The 22879-nt window shown below is 38.3% G+C and overlaps 1 protein-coding gene across 2 annotated transcripts in view; it reads left to right on the top strand.

Moving 5' to 3' along the window:
* DLC1 (DLC1 Rho GTPase activating protein) overlaps window positions 1-22879 on the top strand; it is a 224739-nt gene that overhangs the window by 34702 nt on the left and 167158 nt on the right. For both annotated transcript variants that reach the window (XM_086612525.1, XM_086612524.1), the window contains 2 exons: window positions 10617-10766; window positions 14625-14765. In XM_086612525.1, coding sequence (XP_086468651.1) covers window positions 10617-10766; window positions 14625-14765 — 291 coding nt within the window. The remainder of the gene's footprint in view (window positions 1-10616; window positions 10767-14624; window positions 14766-22879) is intronic.

The following is a 22879-nucleotide window of genomic DNA, read 5'->3' as shown; positions in this document are numbered from 1 at the left end:
TCTGCACAAATCAGAGCGCATGCATGCTTGTGTTTGTGTGTATGCGACTTGTAAATACACAGAAATGTCAATAAACCAACAGGACTCAAAAGTGTTATTTAAAACTAAAGTAAAAGGCAGAAGGAGTTACATATTTATATTTTTACCAAAAAAAAAAACCCTAAAATTTGCAAGGTTAAATAACCAGCTAAACATGTTCCCCTCATATAAGGATTTGTTATAATTTTTGTATAACAGCACATTTCTTCCATAATACTTTCTAACTTTGCACAAACATTTTGCTTGCAAAGAAAAGCAAACGTAGGCAATCTTCTGCAACGAGTTAACTGGCCTTGAAACACTCAGTGGGGGCTCTCTCTCTCACATACACACACACACACGCACACACGTAACAGGCAAATCGGTTAAGGTGTTATTAGCAAGGGGGTTGTGTTGTGGTGTTTTTAGTAGGCTTTTTTTTTCATTTATTGACATAATAATCATATTAATGAACAGATACCTTATCTACAAAGATTGACAGCGCAACCTCTATTCTTAAAACTCTTCATTTACTAGGGTAGCATGATGAACATTTAAGACAAGCACTTCTACTTCTCATCTGGGAGAAGCTAGAGTGTACAATGGTTTGTGGGTTTTGATTCTCATGTCTGTCTCAGACCTGATTTAAAATCCATTACAATTGTGGGAAGAGTCCCATTAATTTCAGGATGTTGCTCAGTACTACTATTGCAATATCCTCAGATATTGCAAGGTAGAGTGTCACTAATAGATTTCATAGTAGCCATTACCTGGTTTCTACATTTTCATTGTTAAACTGGAGGACAAAGTGGGTTTCATATTAATTCCTCTGCTCCCATTCTCTTTGCACTGTCTTCAGGGCACTGTAAAATGGAAAGTATCTGGTTTGCTTTCCTTTTGTAAACAATTCCTTACTTCCATGTTTGAAATGCATTAGATGATCTTTTCAGATAAAATCTTTTTTCCCATCAAGACAGTCAAGGATGAGAGCAGGTTGCCCAGAGAGGTTGTACATTCTCTATCCTTGGGGGTTCCATAACTTGACTGAATCAAGCTTGGTCTGATCTCACAGCTGGCCCTACTTGAGCAGAAGGTTGGTCTAGAGACCTCCAAGGTCCTATCCTATGCATTAATCTGTGCTAAGGCTTATTTTGTTCTGTCTATATACCTATTCTTTGTCTCTTTCAGACCATAAGACTGACAAAGGGTGAAGAAATTGGAAATTCTTCTATCTTAGTTTGTTCCCACTGCCTCTTTTCCTGTCTGTGGATACCATTGAGAAGTGCCTGGCTCGATTTTCTTACTCACTCATCACTCTCCTGAGCCTTCTCTTCTCCTGGCTGAACAGCTCTATCTTTCTCAGCCTCTCCTCATATGAAAGATGTTCCAAACCCTTAATCATCTTCACTGGGCTTGCTTCAGTGTGTCCATGTCTGTCTCGTACTGGGGAGTCCAGGACTGGATACCACACTGAACCCAGATACGTCTCAGCAGGGCTGAATAGAGAGGAAGGATCCCCTCCTTGTGATGCTACTGCAGCCCAAATACTGTTGGTCTTTTTTTGCTATGAGGTTGCATTGCTGGCTTATAATTATTCTCACCTTTGGGTTTCCAGAAGTGAGTGTCTCATGTCTTAAGGAGGAACAAATCGCAAGTATGTTATGAAGTATACTAATGGGCCAAATACGTGAAATCGTTTGTGCCTGTCATATATTCAGTTATATTTCCCCAAGTCTGATTTTTCTTTTAAGAATGGGGTGTCTTAAGTGTTTGTGCTGCATCAGATATCCTGTAACTCTCATTCTCAAGCACTTCCACATTGGATGAATGTGAACAGTTGGAGTTAAAAACCTCGTCACTGTTCAAATATTGATTTCCAAATGATCGGTTTTATTGCTTGGACAAATTAATTTCTAATATTATGGAAACTGAAGCCCTCAGAAAGTATTTGCATTCTAAACTGTATTATACAGATAATAAAATTGTGATATAATATTTTTAAACATTACAAAATCCAAAGGATAATAATAGATAAATTCAAAGAGATTCAATGATTCGTGGTCAATTTACTTACATTTTCTCACAGACTGTTCTTTTCAGATGATACAATTTGGAGTTTAGACTTTTCACAGTCTCTCAGAAATTATTCTTAATTCATTTGATTTCAATAGATATGAGAACCCTTGTGAGTGATCATTGGCATCCGTTCTTCTCTCTTGATTTATTTTGAATATTTAGTTTGATAAATCAAAAAGCCTGAAAATTAGGCTTAAACAAAATCACAAAGACCAGAACAGATCTTCTGAAGGGCAAACCCTCCCTCTGATTTAACTGCAAAACTAAAACAAATCAAACCAAAACAGTTCCCTTTCCACCAGTCTATAAAGTAGGCACATAAAATGTAAGTACAGAAATAGATTTACTTATTTGTATATTTATAAAACACATGCCAACCACAGACACGCATCCAAGCTAATTTCATAAGGTTGCTAATGCTGATTTCATTTCTGATGATCAAAATAGAGTCACTATTTTTCCTTTTTTCATTCTGATTTATAGCATATTAGGAAAGCAATAAGCTCACTGAAGTATTTTCTTGTTGATTTTGCACAAAACTACTGTATTTGAGGTAGTTTTGCAATAATAAAAAAATGCAGCATCAGTCAACTTTCACTCACATTCTATTTAAGCACAGTATTTTTCCAGTCTAATAATTAGTGCTCAGATTACTGTCATCATATTCTCCACAAAGCAGAAGTCTTTTCTCTTGTAAACAAAAATGGAGCCCAGTAAAGGTAAAATACTTCCAGTATTGTTCATGCTGGAAAGAGTGTGACTAATGTTTTTATGTTTTGACTATATTTTTTTTCTATCCTATGAAGACAGATTATGTTCATGTTGTGCTCTGAGCCTCTATAGAATTGGATTTTGGCAAATTTTCATAGTCATAATCCTGATATGATCCTAAATCAAGAATGATTACTGGGAGTTAGGTGTCACCAGACCAGCTACTGTAAAAAAGCGTAACTCCAAAGATAGAGAGCTGGATTTCATCCATTTTATCTTCTACATTAGATGAGATATACCATTTAGAGCTGTTAATTTTAGGTTTGGCTTTGCTTCTCTTCGTTACCTGAACTAGTGCCACCAATTATTATTCTCACTAGTATTGCAGGAGAATTTATACGATGTTAATGCTAAGCCACTATCCATCATATTTCAGAAGTCGTGGCAATCTGGTGAAGTTCCCAATGACTGGAAAAGGGGAAACATAGCCCCCATCTTTAAAAAGGGGAAAAAAGAAGACCCAGGGAACTACAGGCCAGTCAGTCTCACCTCTGTGCCTGGCAAGATCATGGAGCAGATCCTCCTGGTGACAATGTTAAGGCACATAGAAAACAGGGAGGTGATTGGTGACAGCCAACATGGCTTCACTAAAGGCAAATCCTGCGTGACTAATTTGGTGGCCTTCTATGATGAGGTTACAGCATTGATGGATAGGGGAAGAGCAACTGACATTATCTACCTGGACTTATCCAAAGCATTTGATACTGTCCCACATGACATCCTTATCTCTAAACTGGAAAGACGTGGTTTTGATGGATGGACCACTCGGTGGATAAGGAATTGGCTGTATGGTCGCTCTCAAAGAGTTGTGGTCAATGGTTCAATGTCCATGTGCAGGCCAGTGACGAGTGGTGTTCCTCAGGGGTCAGTATGGGGACCAGTGCTATTTAACATCTTTGTTGGAGACATGGACAGTGGGATCGAGTGCACCTTCAGCAAGTTTGCAGATGACACCAAGCTGTGTGGTGTTGTGGACACACTGGAGGGAAGGGATGCCATCCAGAGGGACCTTGACAGGCTAGAGAGCTGGGCCTGTGAGAACCTCATGAAGTTCAACAAGGCCAAGTGCAAGGTCCTGCACGTGGGTCATGGCAATCCCATGCACAAGTACAGGCTGGGCAGAGAATGGATTGAGAGCAGCCCTGAGGAAAAGGACTTGGGAGTGCTGGTGGATGAGAAGCTCAACATGAGCCGGCAATGTGTGCTGGAAGCCCAGAAAGCCAACTGTATCCTGGGCTGTATCAAAAGGAGCGTGGCCAGCAGGTAGAGGGAAGTGATTCTGCCCCTCTACTCAGCTCTCGTGAGACCCCACCTGGAATGTTGTGTTCAGCTCTGGAGTCCCCAACATAAGAAGGACATGGAGCTACTGCAACGAGTCCAGAGGAGGGCCACGAAGATGATCCGTGTGCTGGAACACCTCTGCTGTGAAGACAGGCTGAGAGAGTTGGGGCTGTTCAGCCTGGAGAAGAGAAAGCTCTGGGGTGATCTTATAGCAGCTTTCCAGTACTTAAAGAGGGCCTACAGGAAAGCTGGAGAGGGACTTTTTACAAGGGTGTGTAGTGATAGGACAAGGGGCAATGGATTTAAACTGAAAGAGGGCAGATTTAGATTAGATATAAGAAAGAAATTCTTTACATTAAGGGTGGCGAGGCTAATGTCGTATAACCATGGGCAGATATTAATAGAAAACATAAACTCAAACTGTCAGTACTGCATTAGAATCATAGAATAATAGAATCATAGAATGGTTAGGGTTGGAAGGGACCTCAAAGATCATCTAGTTCCAACCCCCCTGACATGGGCAGGGAAATCCTCCACTACACCAGGTTGCCCAAAGCCTCATCCAACTTGGCCTTGAACACTTCCATTTCAATATATATTCATTTCAGTTCACTTTCATTTCACACTTCCATTTCCATATTTGCCAGTTCAATAGTGAATTGCTAAATTTAATTATTAAAAATAACATTTCTATCTCATAGTTTACTTGGCCTACATGGAACATGGAAAACTACAATCAAGACTGCATGAACTAAAATAGAGTACAGCCTACAGGTTGACTGTGTATTTAGGCAAAAACAGCTGCAGAAAGGAAGTTGCTAAAGAGGAATGCTTTTGTTTGGATTAAATTAGCTTTGAACGTGAAAGATGGCAAGTTTCTGCGTTGGAAATCAGGTTAAATTCAGGAGACTTTACCTATGAATAGCATATGAGTTTGAAAGATCTTATGAAAAGTTAGGGAAATGGAGAAGCTTCACCTCACTTCTAGTCCTGAAATCTTTCAGCTTCTGGAATTTCCAAGCTTGAGTATATTTGGATTTTATACTCTCTGTCATTTTCAAACACATTTTCCTCTTTTCTCCAGAGTGCAGCAGTATCCTTGCAAGCACTGTGCTCCATAGAAAGACATGTATTTTTGTCTGCAAGTATGAAATCATGGATTTTCTTAAGAGATTATGTTCTTCAGAGCTTTGCTTTTTGATGTTATTTTATTTGTTACATTTCTTTTAAGAATACAGTAGTGAAAATCATAATTACTACAATATATAGCAATCAAGTGCCTCTGAAGTCTTGACTTTTGCAAACTTAACTTATTTTTGAGTTTAACAGGAACTAAAATGTTCATGTAAACTAGTGCTATGGAATATTTTATATTTGAAAAAATTGAGTCAGCTATCTAAAATTTTTGTAAGAAGAATTAGAAAAAAAGTTACTTTTCCAAAAACATGTGTAAATGTGTAGAGATATCTGCATGCCTGAGCATGTCTACTTACCAGTGCATATGTACACCAGTGTATGGTATTTGTTCCATTTTCAGTCTATTCTAAATATTAGTTCAAAACATGAATTTTAATAGTAATCTTACTGTGATTTTTGCTGGTGTCTAGGCCTTGTGTCATGTCAAAAAAGAATGGGGTGCTTTAGTTTTTCATTGTGTTTTGATGTTCTCCACTTGCAATCTCTCCAACATAATGAGGAATAGAACTCCAATATGGTAATGTAGAGTGTAACATTTAGAAAAACATAAAATTCTTAGGTATTTTTCAAGGTTTGTGAACTGTACACTGCATTGTAGAAGGATAAAAATTACACATCTGATTTATACACCTGTTAGTAAAAATCAGCAGATAATTCCAAAATAGCATACTTTGCATTATTCTTGGTGTTCGTTTTCAGTTGAGATGAAAGCCTTCGCAGTATAAAGTCAGCGATTTAATAACTTTCTGTTTTTCAAAAGGGTATTTTTTTTAGCAAGGAAAGACAGGAATGAGTAATTTAATGCCATCTGAAATACATAGTATTAATACAAGATCTTAAGTCAGTCCAGATGGCTGCAGATCAAGAATACCAAATGAAACTCGGCCAACTCTTTCCATAAAAGATGCCATTCTTTTGTGGGTAATCAAGCTTGCTTTGCCAGTTGTACGATAGGCTTGCATATTGTAAAACTAAGGTCTCTTTTTCAAAGAAATTATGAGCATCTTGACACAAGAGTGTAACAGAGCAGTGAGGCTGGTGGTGCCCTGATGGTCCCAATGGGGCTACTTGGAGCAGGACATCTTCTCCCCTTCTTAACCATAGGGGACCCCAGTGTTACTAACAGGGGTTGTCTGCTCTGTTCTGGAAACCAGATGCTTTGAAAGGGAGCCCTTACAGGGAAGGTGAGAGGGATTTAATCCCCCTGAGGGTACTGAGAGAGAGCACAAAGTTAGTTTTGTGTGATAACTACTTCTGTACAAAAATTTTGCTGTGAAAATGGAAACAGGTTTTACTCTTAAAAGTATATACTTCTTTTCAAAAGTTATCCTTTGCTTCAGCTCTACACAGCTGAAAGAAGTGTGTGGGAACAAGAGCTATAATAGGAAGGAAAGTGTGTGTGTGTGTGTGTGTGTGAAGTAAAACAGTGACTACAGGAGAAGGTGAAAAACACAGTGTGAAATAAAGGGTTTAAGAGAGAGGAAGAGAAGGGCATCTGCTTTGACTGCTTTGCCCTGTCCTGATAAGACTGAAAAGATGCATTAAATCCAAATCTAGCTAGCGTTGTACTCCTTGACTGGTTTCTTTTATTTCAGTGTAGGTTAAAACCCTCGTAAGTTCTGATAATATGTGTATAAAGGTTGCAACCTTCAAAAAAAAAAGGAGGGAGAGATTCTTTTTAGAAATACTCTGACTAATGCTGCCTTAGTACAGTGTTTGTTGTTTATCCTTCAAACATTCAAAATCAAAAATATGACATTATGCACAAAGAACATTGTATTCAGAAATCGCCAGGTGTTGTCCATGTAGAGTGCTATAGGGACATCATGATCATAAAGAACTTCAGTTTGTAAACGCAAGCACAAAGCAGCATGATAGTAAGGAGAAAAACAAACACTTGAAGATGTGGAGTACACAGAGGGATAAAAATAGTGTTATTCTTGTCCATAAAAATATAAGCTCCACGACGACAAAAGTGTCTAAAAATGTGACTGAGTCTCACCTGTAACGGTCGTCCAAAGTGTTTTCATTTTATTAGTGTTGTGTGCTGATGATAGCAACAGGGCCTGTGAACAGCTTTCCTTGTAAAAACATTTAGATTTCTTTTAGTATGATCTTAACTTTGGGGTTTTAATACTTAATTCAGGAGTAATTCAACCATTTTTCATTCTGGGAACAGCAACAATGCTTTCTGTTCTAAACATATGAATATATTCAAATTTAACTAGCTCCTTTATCACACCAGTGAGGATACAAATTAAAAGAAATATTGTTTTTTTCCGGTTCATGACCTAAAGTATTTCCTCTTTGTGTGGAGACATGTTAAAAATAAAGTCTCCAGACAAATAACATCTCAAGTTTGACCTACTGTATAAGCTTGTGATACATTCCTGAATTGCTCTACGCAAATATCTAAAGACAGAAACTAAGGTTGTAAGGGAAGTCTTTGACCAGGCACCTTCTAATGCCGGAGTTTTGACTTCATAATGGTAAAGGTGGGATTTTTGTATCATTCTATAAATGTAATTTATATTATTGTACTAATTTGGAAGGTAATTAGCTATCAGTGGGAAAAAATCTGAGAGACTGGATGCAAAGGAGATATTGTGTTTTCAAAAGAAAACAAACGGATTGCTAATATCTTGCTGGCTTTAGATCATATCACACTTCAGTAGTAAAATGGCAGAAGGGAGATACCAAAAAGATAAATAGGCTATAAAGCTCTTGGAAATTTATTAGATAATATCAAGGCTAAAACCGTCTAAACATAAATTAATCTCACGATAATATTTATTTAATGTGTTGTATTGAATTTCCACTCAAGATCAGCCTTTTTTATTTGTACTTGTTAAATTTTTGGTATAATACTTAGGTTTTCAGGTACACAATTTAATAGTATCCTGGCCAAACAGAAAGCTTTTGTATTATTGTTGTAGTTCCTAAAATTGTAAAAACAGAAACCAAAATTAAAATGCTAAAACTTCTTATGACAAGGTTGTTGTCAACAGCAGTCAGAACCACATTGCTATGACTTCTGAACAGAGAGCTAAATTCCATACTGATAATATTATTGTTTTCTGAAAAAAAGTGTTTCCCTGCAAAGCCAGCCAGCCCATTGTGTCAGAACTGAATATCACTTTGAGCAATATTTTGCCACCTCTTCATTTCAGTAGATTCTTCTCCACCATTCTGAATCTGCTACATGCAGAGCAAGTTTATACTTTATACTTTTTTGGCAGGATAAGTCAAACAATTTGCTTTAAGAAAATTCCTTTTTTTTTTTTTTGTCTTCATGTAAAACACCTGTTAATCTCTCTAGTCTGAAATAAAAAACCAAAACAAACAAACTAAAACAACCTACCCAGTCACCACCATTCATTTTGTTGTGGTGTGGCAATTAACTTTTGGGTTTTAAGTCAAGTGAAAATATTGGGTTGATTAGCCTTTCCAGTGCTATATTTCCAAGCAAAACTAATAGAAATAAATATACAGTTAGGGGACTGTATAGGAGGTTAGTTTTGGTAGCAGCATTGGCCCCCTCTGCATGGGCAAACTGGCTACAATCTCACCCGCCATGGCAAATGTAGCCCCATGCCACAAAGGAGATCATGTCTCCTCTGTTAGCAGACCCTTATTTGCTCCAGTGGGCTTTCTGTGACAATGTAGCTTAGATGAAATCACTGTTCTGACGTTTGCAAACTTCAGACATCAATTTAACGTCAGTTAAAATGAAGATGCGTGGAGTTTCAATGAATCATTTGAGGCACCATGTTTTCAGTTTTGAAAGAAAGTGAAACTTAACCCGTTTCACTGATTGCTATGTTGTTCTGAGATAATATTCTCTCAGGGTCGTTCTAAACCCAGTTCAGGTTCATCAGGAGGTCCTGCAAATTCATCAACTTTTTCAGCAAACCAATCCAAAATATCACATTGTAATAAAAAATGAAATACACAGTTTTCCTGGGTTTGGCCTTTTCTATGAATGTTGTTCATAACTCTGCTACAGACTGACAGATTTGTATTTCTGCTTTTCTAAGATTTAATTAACTAACCTTCGGTCACCTCTGTCTTCATAAATATCATGTAGACTATGTTTTATATGACTAATTTATTTATACAGTTCCTTTAATTCTAGCAGGAATCATTTAATTCATGTTTTGCAATGTCTTTGAAGCAGTCTATTAAAAAACCTGCAAATAGAATCCTAACTGACTAGAGAATTTGCTGTGTAGCCTGAAAAACAGTTTAATGACCATCAAAAAAGGCTGATTTGGGCATTTGTATTACCTGTTGCTTGGACACAATGAAGTCATTATAACATCTTTGATTCTGTTTCTTGAGAAGGATTTATAAAATATTATTTTAAGTCAGTTAATGAAAATTCCTATTGTCTAACTTCCTATTGTGGAAATCCATACAGGAACCAGTGGGGGTTTTCATATTCCTGAATTATGAGACAGGATAGTTGGCTAACTTTTGTTAACTCTATTTATATAAAGGGGAAAGAGAGGAACTCCTTGAGAGCATTATTTAGTCCATCTAACTGAAGACCTTGTTTTGAGTTGGTCTTTTGAGGATCTTCTCTGTCTTCATTTGCTACAGAGTATAGAGAAATAGGCTAACACATATATACTATGTGTTTAAGGTTGTGCTGTCAATATCCTTCACCCTTCTCTCTTTCCAGTCAGAGGATCCATGATGCTGTGTTTACTATAATGTTAACATAAGTCATGTATATCAAGAATTTCCAACCAAGACAGAAATCTCTGCCAAGAATTGACAAAACATGGTTATGCTGATGAGTTCCACAAGGAAAAGTAGTTGCAGTTATCCTCAGCTGGAAAATGGCTTCTTTGAAATTCCTTCTCTCTCATTTCAATGATGCGTTAACTTTCATCATTTTTAGATGTACAATCAAATTAATTAACATGCGGTGACTATTTGGAGGAGTGTTTAGAATCAGTAGCTCTTTAGAAAGTATGTGTATAAAGGAAATTGCGACGATGCATTTGTACCAAACAGTTGTGTGTTTTTTTAAATGTAATTGCTTTAATAGATGTATATTAAACATTAATATGAAATGTTTTCCCAGCAGCAAATCAATGCTCTGTTAATTGATTATGCAAAACAGTATTTTTCAAAAGAAATATATTTTTCTCCTTATTATTCAATGTATTTTCATGCCAAATTAAGAAACAGGGCTTTCCTAAATAAGCTTGTTTTTCCCAAGTAATGCTGTTTCAGATTTAGCAATTGTATGTTCTGGTCTTTAGGAAATAACAGAAGATCGGGGTCGATCACGACTGGATTCAATGGTGCTGTTAATTATGAAACTGGACCAGCTCGATCAGGATATTGAAAATGCTCTCAGTGCAGGCTCTTCCCCATCCAGCACTCCAACATACAAACGGAGGCATATACCTGTAAGCCAGTTTGGTTAATCTTTCTTATTATTCTAAGTAGAATCTGGTTTTACTTAATCTTTTTTTTTTTTTTTTTCAGTCCTCACAGCTGAATTTGAATTTGTCTTTTATTTTTGTTTGTGTGTATGTACATTTTGAAGGCAGTAATATTGGCATCCACTACTTCCTTTTGGCATCATTTCATAAATGAGACCTTCAGAACTCCCAGATGAAATAAAGGGAGATCAACAAGATTCAGAACATGTCTGGCTCTCTAATTGTCACTTACTGTGAATTCCAAGTCAGCACAGAGTCAGGATCACACCAGTCTCAGAGCATATGTGTATGTGTCATTTGACATTAAATAGTTAGAACTGAAAATATGAGCTACAGGTCTTGTTTTTCTACTAGTGGGAGGGTTCATGAAATTTTTGGCAGAGATATGGTTATGAAATTCTCTGTCATTCAAGTTAAGATTTTGGACAGAAATGTGCACTTTAATTATTAAAATTCTTTTATTATTTCATTTATTTAAATGCAAGAATCTCTTGCTGAGAGTAGTCTGAAGGGAGACTAGACAGCTCACAAACATGATTGATGAGGTTTTTTTCCCTGAAAAATGTTTACACATGTAACTGTGAAGAACATGAAATGGCTGACCCAAGGTGTTCTCATACAGGCTTCCTGTTAATTTTACCCACATGTGCTGCAGCTGTTTTTCAATTTAAGAAACCTGAGAAATACTGCCCCAAGATCTCTAGGCTAACATTCAGGTCATTTGGGTTTTTTTAGTGATATTTTCCTTTAAATAATGAGGGGGTTTTCCCATTAAACCCAGGATTCATTATTGCAATATAGAGTGGTCTGTAGGTGAGAAAAGCTGTATTTAAATCTCAGTAGGTTTAGTCAGCTTAAGATTATAAAATATGTGATTTTTAAAGAATATAACATAATTATGGTTTTCATAGTTAAAACTTTTTCGCCCTGGATATCAAAGTTCTTGCAGTATCTCCTTTAGCACTGATGGACAGGAAAGCTGAAATACAATGTTAACATCTGTTCTTCATATCTGGCCAATGAGTGCTGGCATTTTAGCTAATTTCTTACAGCAATAAAAGGAGTTGGGGCAATCTGGATAAGTAAGCCTGCGTGATAATCAGAGATGGTACTTGTTCCATGCTGCAAAACAGCCCTTCAAAAGGACAGCTTGTATCAAACGTGATATATACTATTTATGTACACTGGTTTTCTAGGAATTTTTGAGCCTTTGAGTATTATGAATCAGAAGATGAAAAGATTTGGGTTTTAGGACATTTGGGCATTGTGTTTAGTCTCATATTGATTTTACAGTAACAAAGCGTTTGAATGTGATGCAAAAACATAGGTAATGGGGCATGGAGCACAGTTCTACACTGCAGTAGTATGACTCTGCTAAGCAGGAGCTTCTAAGAGCAGCTGTACCCAAGCTGACTTCTACAGAGGTATTTCCACAGCTCTGCTGCTTTCCCAGTGCTTCACATTGCACAGGACTCACTGGCAGGAGATATCAGACACAAACGCGTGGTCCTACCTAGAGCGCATCTTTGTCTCTAATTTCTAACCATTTTCGGAAGACGGCACACTTGCCTACTTGGTGTAGAGGCACCTAATTGCCAGCTTCAGTTTGGCAGACTAGAAACTTAACTGGAATTAATGAACCAAAGGGGTGCCATTTCTTTGCAGTTCAGGAGCAGAATCCCTGAGATGCCTCTGCCCCCATAGTGGTTTAGCCCAGCTGGCATCTAAGCTGCCATGTACCTTTCGCTCACTCCTCTGCCTCAGCGAGGTGGAAAGGAGAAAAATGTAACAAAAAGCCTGCGGGTCGAGATAAGAACGGGGAGGGATCACCCACCAACCATGGCCCTGGGCAAAACAGACTCGGCTTGGGGACAAATAAATTTAATTCGTTATCAGTTAATTCAGAGAGAATAACAAGAAATCAAGCCAGATCTTAAAAACACCTTCCCCCCACCCCTCCCTCCTTCCCAGCTCTACCTCCTCCCCTCAGCTGCACAGGGGGATGGCAAAGGGGGTTTCAGGTCAGGTTGTCACACTTTGTTTCTTCTGCTCCTTGCTTAAAGGGGGAGGACTCCTTACACTCTTCCTGTGTTTCAACATGGGGCCCCTTCTCATAGGAAACAGTCCATGAATTTCTCCAATGTGAGTCCTTCCCACAGGATGCAAGTCTTACCCATCACATTGCTCCAGCGTGGGCTTCTCCCACAGAGTTGAAGCTTCATAGGGTGCAGCCATCTGCTCTTGTGTGGGGTGCCTTCCCATGGGCTGCAGACGCATCTCTGCTTCAGAATCAGTCTCCAGCAGTGTGGGACGTCCTTCCAATGGAGACGGTTCTCTATAGACTCTTTTAGGTACATGGTAGGGTTCTCCAAGAGCTGCAGGTGGGTGTCTGCTCCACCATTAATCTCCACAGGCGGCAGAGGGACCGCTGCTGTCTTACCATGGGCTGCAGGGGAGTCTCAGCTCCGGCACACCTCCTCCTGCTCCATCTTCTCTGACCTGGTGTCTGCATAGCTGTTTCTCTCAGATCTCAATCCTCTCTCTGCTCCAGCCGCACTGGTCCCAACCAGCCGGACAAACCTCAGCAGTCCCGGCAGGACGAACTCCACCCAGCAGGCACGCCAGGAGTGGGGCACTTCGGAGCTCTCTGAGCCGTGCTGCTGTGGCCATCTCCAGTGGAATGGGAGCAGCTGCCCGCCTGGCAGGCCAGGGCACAGCTCATCCTCTTCCCCCTCTCATCACTGCAGGTCCAGCCCAGTTTGGGCTCCTTTGTCCCCTTCTTAAATGGGGCATTCACAGAGGTGCTGACTGGCCCGGCCCTGGCCAGAGGGGAGAGGGATCCGACCTGCCCAGAGACGGGTCTGAGCAGTTTTGAAGCCCGGGACACTTCTCGCAGCTCCTTACAGAGGTCATCTCTGCAGCCTCTCCCCTGCTACCAAAACCCCCACCACATAAACCCAGCACAGCCCCGTATTTCACCTATTCTAGGAACTTGATATTAGGGAGCTGAGGCTTTGTCTGCACAGAGGTGGCTGGGGTTAATAGTTCAGGGTTTTTTTCTGTGTACTGTGTAGCTCTATTCACACAGGCTGCACCTCGGCTAATAATCCTGACAGTATATGGCTGGTTCTACACATAACCAGCTCTTTGCCAGATATATGTCATGATTTATCTGCAAGTAGTATAATCCCCTGCCCTCACTTCATGCCATAAATCAAGCATGCATTATATTTGTACTTCCTTAAAAATAAAACATACTATATTTCTTCTTCTTTTTATTCTCAAAAAAGGAATGTAATCAGTGTCATTAAAAGTAAGGGAATTTTAACCAGAAATAGCATTTGGCTGATAAGTGTCTGCTGATTCCAAAAAACTAGGGAGCTGTACCTCTGAATTATGTAAACTGCTGGATGGTGATGTCATTTCAGCTGTGTAATGGTTTACAGATGTTCACTGAGCTTGCAATGCTGCTGGAGACAGAAGGTGGGAGCACACAGGAAATACTGAACATCAGAGGAAAATGTCAGACTTCTGCAACCCTAGACTGATTTTTTTTCTTACTTTGCAGTCTAACATTTAGGGCAATTGTAGCTTTGATGTTAGTGGTGATTTATAATTTCAGAACAGCAGCTAATGCAAACCACCACATTGAAAAGGACAGCAAGTGAATGGAAAAGAATAAGGTGAATTATTCTTACACAGATAATTAAGCATATATATTTGAGTGAGCTTATTTAAATGCTTCCATTATTTAGAAGAACTAGATTTTTGTTTCATATTCACAATTACTAAACAGACTTGCAATATTTTTTTTTTTTACAGGATGTTGAATCTGGTTCTGAAAGCGGAGTGGATGTTGCTTCAGTAAGTCACTCACAAACAAACCTGTCTCCTAACATCCATGCTCCTGACCTAGCATCTCCCTGTTTGGTAGCCAGCTCTGGAGCTAAACCAAAGGCTGGGGTGAGTACAAAGATTACAATTTCTTAATATCATTCATGATATCAGCTTGGAAGAGAAATAAAGATATTTTATGCTATTCACTACATGGATTGTACACAGTATGTGTGTGACACTGAAAAACGAGGACTAATAATGTAGATGGTCTCAAGGTGCCATTTGAGTGGCAAACAATCCTAGGAGTTTCACATTCAGAAAGACACTATTACCAGCTGATGATTATAATAAGCTGAGGTTTTCCTGTGAGAAATTAGATTAATGACACTATTTCATTTTAGTTTGGGAGGTAATGTTTCCTGAAGTGGTATCACTTGGAATATTTCCTAAATCTCATGGAGGATGCAGATGGAGAAAAAGAGGTTTGAATCATGTAGCCTGATTTATGATGCCCAAACCCAGCTAAACTGTTGTGTACTATGAACGGAGGTATTACCCCACTGAAGGGAGAATGTCATTCTAAGGACAAATTTGGCAAGCGATTTCGTGTGCTGAGGATCAGAGGGAAGCCTCTGAGCATGCAGACCCTTTCCTGCATGCAAGGTGGTGAGGAAGGACAGGTCTGAGAGCTCAGATATGGCAAAGAGCCCCAGTCTGTACCCATTCATAACATAAATACAGCTATCAGGAGCATGGTCTTGTCTTTTGTCGTTGCCCATCTACTGAAGAATCCTTCTTCGCAACGCTTCAGTCATCAGCATGTGCAGAAAAGCTTGGATGTCCTAGAAACTCCTGACATACTTTCTGTTCCCTCTTGCACTTGTTCTTTCCACTCCCTCATGAAGCAGAGAAATCTAGGCTCTTCTAAACAGTCCAGGCTGAAAAGTCTTAGCACAACTCCTGCTCCATCTGTTCACAAATTCAGCCTCTGCTGCTAACCATGTCAGTAGACAATCTGGCATAAAATATTAAAATATAAAGTGTGGTTAATGTAAATGTGTATGTTTGTAACAAGTTTGTAAAAAGTAAAATAGAGGCTAACTGTCACTTACTGTACTGCAATAATAGCAAGTTAACTAAGCCTTTGATTGAGGCCGTAACAAAAGTTATAATAAACATTTACATTTAGGATTGTTCACTTGTACAAAAATAAATTCACTTGTAATTTATCATCAGTGCATAAGTATAGCAAGTAGAGAGCTCTGCACCCTATCATTGCGTACAGTGTGACACAAATTCTCAAATAAGTACATATGTTACGCTAGAAGATGACATCCCATTTTGCCAGATCCTGGGAAGAGCACAGATACTCTGTAAGATATTAAACATCCCTTTTGAATTTAGGTTTCTCTACTAACATTTGGGGAACTTTTAACACCTGACTTTGCAGAAGCGTGGGTCACTTCCTTTGGAGTTAGATATTATGTTTGAATTCATCTTTAATAAGTATTTATTTGATTTTTGTTATAATGGATATATCAAGCTGAACATATCTGCAAATATTGCTTTATTATATAGTTTTTAATGTATATGATTTTGGAGATATCTTTCATTATTTTACTTTGTAGAGTAACTGTGAATATTCAAAAAATCTCTGCTGATGTGTGGGTTGTAGAGCTACAATCCAAAGACACCTTTTGTTAACCTTTTTAATAAGAGAAGCTAAATTTCTTCCAAACTCAACTCTGTTTCCTAAAGTTTTGCATACCACAACTAACCCTACTTTATAGTGGGATTTGGGGATGGGCTCTTTTTAGTAAACATGTTGAGATAAAGACCATATTTTCATTTTTATTATAGCAGGTTTGATAAGTATCATAGAATCATAGAATGGTTAGGGTTGGAAGGGAATTCAAAGATCATCTAGTTCCAGCCACCCTGCCGAGGACAGGGACACTCTCTGCTACACCAGGTTGCCCAAAGCCTCATCCAGCCTGGGCTTGAACACTTCCAGGGATGGGGCATTCACAACTGCTCTGGCCAGCATGTGCCAATGCCTCACCACCCTCAGAGTGAAAAATTTCTCCCTTATATCTAATCTAAATCTGCCCTCTTTCAGTTTAAATCCATTGCCCCTTGTCTTACCACTACATGCCCTTGGAAAAAGTCCCTCTCCAGCTTTCCTGTAGGCACCCTTTAAGTACTGGAAGGCTGATAGAAAGTCTCCCCAGAACCTTCTCTTCTCCAGGCTGAACAGCCCCAACTCTCTCAGCCTGTCTTCACAGCAGAGGTGCTCCAGCCCTCAGATCTTATTCATGGCCCTCCTCTGGACTCACTCCAGCAGCTCCATGTCCTTCTTGTGTTGGGAACTCCAGAGCTGAACACAGTATTCCAGGTGGGGTCTCACAAGAGCAGAGTAGAGGGGCAGAATCCCCTCCCTCGACCTGCTGGCCAAGTTTCTTTGGATGCAGCCCAGGATATGGTTGGCTTTCTGGGATGCCAGTGTACACTGCCAGCTCATGTTGAGCTTGTCATCAACTTGCACTCCCAAGTCATTTTCCTGCATACTGCTCTCAATCCATTCTCCGCTCAGCCTGTATTTATGCTTGGGATTGCCCCACGTGCAGGACCTTGCACTTGACCTTGTTGAACTTCATGAGGTTCTCAAAGGCCCAGCTCTCCAGCCTGTCAAAGTCCCTCTGGATGGCATCCCTTCCCTCCAGCGTGTCCACAACACCACACTACTTGGTGTCATCTGCAAACTTGCTGAGGGTGCACTCGATCCCACTGTCCATGTCACCGACAAAGATGTTAAATAGCACTGGCCCCAGTACTGACCCCTGAGGAACACCACTCGTCACTGGCCTCCACTTGGACATTGAGCCGTTGACCACAACTCTTTGAGTGCGAACATCCAGCTAACTCCTTATCCACCGAGTGGTCCATCCGTCAAATCCATGTCTTTCCAGTTTAGAGACAAGGATGTCATGTGGGACAATATCAAATGCTTTGGATAAGTCCAGGTAGACGATGTCAGTTTCTCTTCCCCTATCCATCAATGCTGTAACCTCATCATAGAAGGCCACCAAATTAGTCAGGCATGATTTTCCCTTAGTGAAGCCCTGTTGGCTGTCACCAATCACCTCCTTATTTTTCGTGTGCCTTAGCATAGTCACCAGGAGGATCTGCTCCATGATCTTGACAGGCACAGCGATGAGACTGACTGGCCTGTAGTTCCCTGGGTCTTCTTTTTTCCCCTTTTTAAAGATGGGGGCTATGTTTCCCCTTTTCCAGTCATTGGGAACTTCACCAGATTGCCACGACTTCCGAAATATGATGGATAGCAGCTTACAACTTCATCTGCCAGTTCCCTCAGGACCCACGAATGCACCTCATCAGGTCCGATGGACTGTTCAGGACTTCAGCTGCCTCCCTTCCCACAGACAAACTTTATTTGAAAACATACTTTTTCTTGGAACACACTAGGAGAAAATAACCCTTAGTTATCAGCTTTGTGTGTCTCTAGCCCTCTTGTTCGTCTGACCTACATGGCTAGATAGATTGCTGCTAGGTGCTTGACTGCAAACCCATACTAGTAGAAAAGAAGTTCCTGTATTCTTCTCATTGTGTTTAGCCTGGGGCTCTACTCAGGAGGAATTTTTAAAAAGGGTATATTGAATGGCATCTCCTTGAAACACTGCTCGGAACAGGGCATGTCTCTGTGCAGATGATTTCCCTGTAGACATCACCTGTGAAAATCCTCAAAGTGTGGTGTTCTATCTGTAAGGGAGACTGTTGTTATAGTTTTGTGGGTTTTTTGTTGTGTTTTTTTTTTGTCAGGATAGCTGGTGTGGAAATTCCAGTTTTATTATGCAGTTTTATTCTGCACTGGAAATTCAGGAAGCTACTTTGTAATATCTTTTTGGTGTTTACAACTGCAGATCTTCAAGGATTCCAGATGCTTAATCTCCAAGGGCAACTCATTTTTTTCTGTTTATTAATAATATGTAAACAAGAGTAAAACTGCAATTAGTTACACTGTGGAACAATACATAGTATTTTTAAACAAACTATAGCAAACTGTTGGCTACATGAAAAGCAAACTGTACAATTAAAACACAACATCATGTGCAGACTCAGGGAGTGGGAATACTAAGGCAGGGAGATAAGGGTTCAAATCTAGTCCCTGATGAAGAACTTGGTAAAAATATTAACTACACAAGACCTTCTCTTACAGATAGGAAATTTGTGTATAGACAAACTATGTCCATTCAAGTTAATTCAACTTCATATGGATTTAAAAAAAAAAAAACAAAAACTGTCTAACAATGTCCCAATGTGCTGGAATATCCATAAGAAGAATTTGATTTGATAATCCTAGTGAAAATGATTCAGTCATTAGTTTATGGAGAAGCAAGACATTTTACATTTTCCTGGGCAGAATTTATGAAATGTTAAAAAAAAAAATCAGAATTATATTTAAAATTCAGTATCAATTATTGTTTTCTTTGCAAAATAATAATATTCTGTTAAGGAAAATTGGAAGGGATATATTTACATACACAAGTTATTTAACATTTCATAAAAACTCACTTATGGATAGTCAAATCCGTTCTTGTTAGTGTGAACACATGTGTACAGTACACATATATATAAGCACATACACATGCTTGCATACGCACACAGCGTAGTCCTTAATGAATACAGACATGACAAGGAAGAACAGAATTCTCCCCAGAGCATTATAGAAAGGTATTTCTATAAAAAGGTTTTCTAGGATTCAGCCTTTCATGGTATTTTGGGTGTATGAGAAGTATACAGTTGAATAACATTCATCTTAAATTTAGGAATCTGTTATATTATATTTCATGGTCAAGGTGAAATAACATAATGTGATCAATAGAGTGTTTGGTCCACAGTATAACAGCTAACTCAAAATATATATGTTTGGCAAGGTGCACAAGTGGACAATCCCTGTGAAGTACAGATTCACATGATTGAACAGATACATTTCCCACACAATTTAGAATTGGGTAGTAAAGAAATGTTTTTAGCATCTTTATATGACTTATATTTACAGAGCAAAGAACATTCACGCTTCTATAATTAGCACATGTCTATGTTCTGGGTTTTTATTCATCACTTTCCAAAATAGATAATGATTTTTTAATATTAACTCTTGAATATATACACTTGGCAAGCATTAACCATATGGAAGTTGAAATCAGCTTAAAAAAATATGAAATCAACAGGCTTTTGCCCCAGTGGTCATGAGAAACACTGGAAAATGGGAGTGTCTGGTCTGGATTTGGAGAGCAAGGAATGTAAATATCTTATATGTCATTGCCTTCTACAATCTAATGCCACACATCTGGACACTTCTAGTATTGTTCAACAATAAAGACCTGAAACAATTTATTTTTAAATTTGACTTGATTATTATAAAAACAATATGTAGCTACAGAATTTAAAATGTATTTTAATAACAAAAGATAAGTTACAATAGTCTTCTCCAGCGCCCACTTAAAAGCTAACCAGTTAAGGAAAGCTTGAATCAATTATCATTGTCGTTTTTTTTTTTCCTAAATATAAAAAATTGGCTAAAGGACAATAGCAACTAAGGCCTAAAAGTTGTGGCCAAATTTTTGCCCTTGAACATCTGCTCTGCAAAGCCTATCTATTTTCTGTTCAGGTGAAAAAAAATCAGCTGTGATTATTTTCTGCTGCTTTTCTTGGCAGTTCTATTCCTCTTACTTCAGCAGTGTCCAACTTAGCCTTAATCGCGCTGTGCAAAGGTAATCAGAACTCTATTATCACCAGAATAGCTGGTATCTAGGAGAAGACTGTTTTTCAGATTAGCTGTAATGACTCATTTAAAATGCATTCATTTGTCAAAGTGATTTTAGGCACCAGCTATGTCTGCAAGTACAAAATGGTCCAGTCTGGCTACGCACTAGAATGGGATTCAGGTGCAGCTACTGATTTCAGTAAAGTCCTGGATGAGCTCAGGAGTCCACTCTCACAAATCTTGTTACTGGATTGGGACAAAAGGTTGTATTATTTAGATTACAGTTTTGCAAACTATTCATTTGTATGTTCTGAAATGATTAAGCCTTTTACATATGCTTTTGATTCATGTTATATTTTAAAATTCAGCTGTTTAGAGAAAACGAAATCATTCTGTGAAGAGTAATTTGTAAATTTGTAAGTCAAGAAATAGAGTTCAGGTTTCTTGATACTTTACTATACTGTTTTTTAACCTATGAAATGAAGCTAAAATTTATGGTAAGTACAAGGAAATCTCGATTTCAAAATAAAATTTTCATAAAAAATTATCAAGGCAGCAACTGTTTGAAATGTTTATATTTCCCACTGTGTTATGCTTTATAGTAAATTCAATGAACTATCAGGTGTGCAAACACACAGAGAATATGTCAATTGATTTGTGCAGACAAATTTTTCACGGTGGGCCATGCCACTTGATAGCTAACATATTTTGGTCTTACTGAATCATACCTTTGTTTTATTTGTACTTGTTTATTTATTAAAGTCCTCTTATCACTTTTCTAAATTTTACTGATACTATGGTGTTCCTTGAATTCTTATTTTACTCATTCAGGTAAAACTGGAAGTTATTCTAGTAAGCATTAAGGAGGAAGACTCTTACTATGCAACATTAATCAAAATGTTGTTTCTCTAAAACTTAAGAATTTTTACGAATAGAAGATGAGAAAAGACTTCAGGATCTGACCATGTTGATTAAGATAGTATTGCCTTACATATCTGTGTTTAAAAAAAAATTATTTTAGAAGTCAAAGTAAGACAATTAATTATGAAAGCAAATTTTAACACAATCACACATTCATTTGAATTCTAACAGGTTTTTATTTCATCCTGGGAAAAGCTATGACATCTTTGACAGTGCTGCTCTGGTCAGGGACAGTCTCTTTCTCTTTTCCCGTCCCTCAGTATTGATTCCTGAGTGACCAAAGTGTTTGGAAATTCACAGTGCAATAAAAGGTTTGCCCTTTTACATAGCTGCAGTATGACTCAGGAAATACATGTATTCGGCTGTCCACCTGATCCCAACACATTATTGGGACCCTAACTAAATACCCAGCTTGTGAAGTACTAAGCAGGAAGACTTCTGAGCCTTTCCAAAACATCGGGTTGTATGTCTGCCTTTCTGTCTCTTCTTGCAATCCATTTATGGCAGCTATGCTTATATACAGTTTTTTCTCATGTTTTCCTCCTTTCTGTAGAGTTGCTGACACTGTCTTCAACACTATGTAAGTCTGGTTATCTACAATAACCATTTTTACAAACAGAAGCAAAAGTTTATGACTTCTTCAGCAGTAACATTGATAATTCTGTTATTTCTAATATTAAGTACATTTTTCCACTGTATGCTGCCATCTGCTGCCATGCTTTTGTAAATGATGGGCACTGGCCAGGGGACATCAAGCATTTACACCAGGTCACACAGTTGTGCCAAATGAAACAGTTCATAATCAAACATACATATTTTTCACCTTTATGAAAAAAAAAAGAAAAAAAAAAGAAAAGCTTTTCTCTTGTACAGATGCATTCCAAATATTTATAAGATATGATAGACTAAAGGTTGACATTTTTCTGTGGGAATGAAGTTTTAATGGAAATTATAGTGGATGAGGATACTTTTAAAGATGTTAAAAAATTTCCACTTAGTCCTAAAGAGGATTAATTTTACAATAACGGAGGAAAAATTGAGCTCTTAATAGATTTAAGATATTTGGAAGATTTTTGGATGAATCCCTTGAACTGTAAATTTCACGTTAGGAAATTCTCATTTCATATTCACACATACAATAATTTATTTGTACATTAAATGCTGGTGTTCATAAAAATCATATCCCATTTTCAACCAGCTACATAATTACTGACACAGCATCACATCACAACTGCATGTGTACCACCACAGGAGGCACATAGATTCAAGAGCATTAAGTCTCTTATATTAGAGTGCTATGATTCCTCTTGGCATGTTGCTTATTGCTTCAAATGAACCCAACTGTGAGGAAAAAATACTGAACATTGCACAACCTTCCTGGAAGATAGTTTTTGTTTAAAAAAATCCATAGTTGTCGTCTTTTTTCTCATTTTATTCAAGACTCTTGTGTTTGAGAATAGGAAACATCATCTTCTCTGTAAGAAAAATTCACATTAAGTTAATAATCATACCAGAAGTTGCCAATATTCAA

Source organism: Tauraco erythrolophus, chromosome 5, assembly GCF_009769465.1.
Source record: "Tauraco erythrolophus isolate bTauEry1 chromosome 5, bTauEry1.pri, whole genome shotgun sequence".
Lineage (NCBI taxonomy): Eukaryota > Metazoa > Chordata > Aves > Musophagiformes > Musophagidae > Tauraco > Tauraco erythrolophus.
Note: the sequence above shows the minus strand (reverse complement) of the source record. Positions and strands in the feature narration are given on the sequence as shown.